The 4,570-nt window shown below is 36.7% G+C and overlaps 1 protein-coding gene across 2 annotated transcripts in view; it reads right to left on the bottom strand.

Annotated features, from left to right (window-relative positions):
- LOC106517275 (extensin) overlaps positions 1 to 4,570 on the bottom strand; it is an 11,881-nt gene that overhangs the window by 5,551 nt on the left and 1,760 nt on the right. Inside the window, exons 2-6 of one of the 2 annotated variants that reach the window (XM_014008028.1) lie at positions 4,346 to 4,494; positions 3,668 to 3,800; positions 2,976 to 3,129; positions 2,735 to 2,882; positions 2,536 to 2,601 (exon numbers count right to left, since the gene is read on the bottom strand). In XM_014008028.1, coding sequence (XP_013863482.1) covers positions 2,536 to 2,601; positions 2,735 to 2,882; positions 2,976 to 3,129; positions 3,668 to 3,800; positions 4,346 to 4,494 — 650 coding nt within the window. Of the gene's footprint in view, positions 1 to 2,535; positions 2,602 to 2,734; positions 2,886 to 2,975; positions 3,130 to 3,667; positions 3,801 to 4,345; positions 4,495 to 4,570 lie in introns of both variants that reach the window. The other variant, XM_014008034.1, reaches the window with a different exon arrangement.

The following is a 4,570-nucleotide window of genomic DNA, read 5'->3' as shown; positions in this document are numbered from 1 at the left end:
GATGATGATGATGATGATGATGATGATGAAGCAGGTATTAACAGCTGCAGTCTCAGGAGCAGTCACATCCGCTTTTAAAATAAAGATACTAAAACTGAACATTTGAACCTGAAGTGCAGCAGAAGTACTTACATGATGATACACAGTTGGGGCAGCTGCTTCTGTCTTAGAGCTGTCTTTTTTACAGCATTTCTTACAGCAACAGCAGCAGCAAATTCCCAAAGCGACAACCCCACAGCAGACAGCAACATATGTAATGATTGCATGATTGCTTACTATAGGAACACAAAAATATGAAAGGAAAAATTAACTCAGAAACATCAATGATTTTTTTAAATTAATTTATTTTTTTTGGTAAACATAAATAAAAATTTGTTGTCTCACCTGTCTCTCCTTGTCTCACCTTGAGCTTAACAGCCAAGGCCAGGTTGCCTTTTGAGTCTCTGAACTCAAAGGTACCAGAGTCTTTCAATTCCACATTCTCAATTTCAATGCCGTTTTCCTCACGACTGATTCTCCGAGTGAATCTGTGAAACCCATAAACCAATCGGCCACCATTCATCAAAGTCTCAGAATGATCACTCTCCTCAGGCTTAAAAATCACAGTCCATGGTCCTCCCAACGGAGGATATGAAATGACGAGGGGCTCACTTTCATTCCGCTCAAAGTGAAGGATGTTTTCTGCAGTTGACAGATTAGATTGCGAATTAACATGTAATCAGTGCACGGACTACAAAACAAAATCTCACACGGTCATTCTTTCAAGCTCCCAGCCATTACCTTTAACCTTTAGAAGAACCCTTGACCTCACAGTTTTGTTGTGGAGCCTGAAGTTATAGAAGCCGTTGTCTTCCTGGGTGAGGTGGGAGATCTTCCACACGCTGTTTGTGACGCTTCCTCTCCTTCTATCGCTGCTCAGAGGGTCGGTGTGATTCCACAGGGTTATGGGCTCGTCCAGACCGTCCTGTGGAATGTAGTCCAGGAGCACAGCGTCTGCTGGAACGTCGCGCTCCAGCGACGCCGCGTAGAACATAAAAACTGTTTCAGCGCAGTCTGAAAATGTGAATTAAATAACAAAGGGCTGGAGTAATAAGCAAAGGATTTTTTTTTTCTAAGAAAATTCAGAGGTTTTGTCAATTTTTCCACATCTAAATCTGTAATTTGTTAATTTTGAAATTTTACATAAGCAGATATTGGTTTAATTTGAAGGTAGGTGGGATCATTTGTGGCAAATTGGCCAGTCAAAACCAGTTATAGCTCTGTCTAAGGTGTGATACATCCAGTTTACCCCTTTCAGAATAAAAGCATTGCTTTGACTGAGTTAGAATTTTTATAAATACTGTTTGAAGTTAGTCAAACAACAAAAAGCAAATACTTGTTTATTTCCATGTTTTTACTAAGCCAATTTTTGTATTTGTTATTTAAATATTGTTAAATGTCTTTTTTAAAGCTCCTTCTTTGAATATTATCTGCTAAAGATGCTACATGCTACACATGATGCCTGACACGTACAGCACTGCTTGTAAGAGGGAACAGATTTGATTTAATTTTGGGATAATCGTCATATAAGTAGAAGTTTTACACTTGTGAATATTTTAGTGGACCTAAAATAAGTGGAACATAATTTATCAGAAGCTAATTGGTTTGTTAACAGCTTTCAAAGTTAGAAAAAAAAGCTAATCATCTAAATAAGAACATAGTTCCGATATTAGCAGATAACACTTAAGTATTTAAAACAACTGTGAGTCTTGACCACATGACAATGTGATCCACTGTAGCAGCAACAGGCAAGAGTGTGGCTTTACCATTACTGTACATGCTGGCAACATAGTAAAAAAAGGACTGATGATAAATCATAAAAACTATTAATGATAATATTAACAACATTTTAGAGTGTATAAAASCTTTCTAATGTATAAAAATGTCAAAAAGCTGTGTGTTATGAATGTACCAACAGAATAGAAACATAAAAATGTCTCTTTTCACAAATAAGCAGATTTAATCTTATTTACCTCAATGTGGATGTGACCTGAACAGAACTGAAGGTAATAAATAATAAAACAGTTTAAAATTAAAACAAGCTGATGTATTCACTGTAAATTACTGAACTGATTAGCAGACATTAGCTTCTGTAGCATATATTGTTATTCAATGTGTAGCACTCTGCTGATGCATGCAACAATTTAGAACATTTTATTTAATTTTACAAGCTGATTTTGCCTCTGATTTATATTGTACTTACACAGTGTATAATATTATTATATGTTTGACTATTTTAAAATTTCTATTACACAAGAAGATNCATCATAGAAAATAGAGAAAACTGACAGGTTGAAAACTATGACCCAAACAGAATATAAAGATATTTATGCAGAACCAGGAGAGACTTGATTCAACTTTCATGCACTCCTAGAGACTCCAAGTGCACAACAAAATGTATTTTTTAATGTCAGGTTCTCAAAACCACATTTATATTAAAGTTACTGGTGGCTCCGTGCAGAAAGCAGGAGGTCCATTACAGACTGTGGGACTTACTGGCTGTTGAGGGTAAGCTGAAGGATACACTGGACCAGAGCAAGTTGGGACTGTTGGAGGCGGATCCTGGAATAATAATAACAATAATAATAATGAAGCAGGTATTAACATCTGCAGTCTCAGGAGCAGTCACATCCGCTTTTAAAATAAAGATACTAAAACTGAACATTTGAACCTGAAGTGCAGCAGAAGTACTTACATGATCACACACAGTTGGGGCAGCTGCTTCTGTGTCTGGTGTAGAACTGTCTTTTTTACAGCATTTCTTACAGCAACAGCAGCAGAAAATTCCAAAAGCGACAATCGAACAGCTGACAGTAACATATGTAATGATTGTATGATGGCTTCCTATAGGAGCACATCAAGATAAAAGGTAAAATTAACTCAGAAACATCAATGATTTTTATTTTTGTAAACATAAATAAAAATTTGTTCTCTCRCCTGTGTTGGACTTGACAGCCAAGGCCGTGTGATTCCACGGGGTTATGGKCTCGTCCAGACCATCCTGTGGAATGTAGTCCAGGAGCACAGTGTCTGCTGGAACGTCGCGCTCCAGCGACTCCACATAGAACACAGTGATTGTTTCAGCGCAGTCTGAAAATGTGAATTAGAAAAAGGGTTAGAGTAATAAACAAAGAAGTTTTTTTCTAAGAAAATTCAGAGGTTCCAGGTTGGCTGACACCTGGCTCCAATTAGCTCTTCGAAAAGTCATTTCCCTACGGGTTCACATACTTTTTCCACCCTGCACTGTGGATGTTTACACGTGTTCAACAAAACCAGGCAAACATATAATTTTTTGTGTGGTATAAGTTCAAGCAGACTGTGTTTGTCTATTGTTGTGACTTTGATGAAAATCAGAAAACATTTAATGATCAATTTATGCAGAAATCCAAGAAATCCCAAAGGGTTCACATACTTTCTCATGCAACTGTATACAAATAGAGTGAATCAAGTTAGGTATAAATAAAAAGGGTATAAAATGAGCAACTACTGAAAGGCAAGTCACTTACAATTATAGAAATATTTCATTCTTCCCAAGACTTCACAACTTTTCTAGAAATGAGACCCAAGTACTTCTGTAAAACAATTATGAAATCTCAAGTTAATTAACTTTTAAGAGTGATGCACTCACCCAAGATTTGCAACATCAACACATTCTTGAATCTGTTGCCGTCTGACGATACGCCAAAAGTTCCTTCATCTCTATTAGTTAAACTCATGAGCCAAAATGAATCAGAGTCAATTCTGATGCGTGGGTCAACGGGCTGCAGGGCGAAATGCACAAATTCAAATAAATCAGGTGGAAAAATACATTCTATTGAGTCAATGGAACAGGACGGGTCATTATTTTGTCATAATAAAGCAGCAGAAGGGCATAGAAACACAAAGACTTTATATCAACGTGACACTTCAAACCAGACTGACCGTAAGAGTATGACCATCAATAATATACATGTACAATTTATAATTAAATACAAAATTGTTGCTTAAAAAACTACAAAAGGCATAATTCAGTAAGTCTGCATATTAAATGCCAACATTCCCAGATAATTAAACATGACTAGAATATTTGTTTCCTTCTGTTAAGACAAAGTGGTTAAAACTAATTCCTGATAACTACAAGGTGCTTCACAAATGATTGTAAAAGGCATTGATTCTATAAAAATACATTTCCTTTAATAAACTTGTTTTGTTTGAGAGCTTGTATCTTATTCCAGTCTCATTTTATGAATACAGAACCTTTTTATGAATGAGGTTTTTGCTCACACAAAGATGCAGTATTAATATTGAAGTCAGAATCATTGCTCACCGTTCCTTTATCTATCAATAACTTCTTGGGACTACCATGGCTTGGAGTGAAATACACCAGGTCACTGGACTGAGGTGGGAAATATTTAGATGGAAGCTTATAACTGTGACCATAGCAAACCTTGGCACGCAGTAAACCTGAGGCAAAACCTGAGAGAGAGAGAGAGAGAGAGAGAGAGAGAGAGAGAGAGAGAGAGAGAGAGAGAGAGAGAGAGAGAGAGAGAGA

The sequence above is a fragment of the Austrofundulus limnaeus genome, unplaced genomic scaffold, assembly GCF_001266775.1.
Source record: "Austrofundulus limnaeus strain Quisiro unplaced genomic scaffold, Austrofundulus_limnaeus-1.0 Scaffold1, whole genome shotgun sequence".
Taxonomy (NCBI): Eukaryota; Metazoa; Chordata; class Actinopteri; order Cyprinodontiformes; family Rivulidae; genus Austrofundulus; species Austrofundulus limnaeus.
The sequence above is the reverse complement of the archived record's forward strand: the minus strand, read 5'-3'. Positions and strand labels throughout refer to the sequence as shown.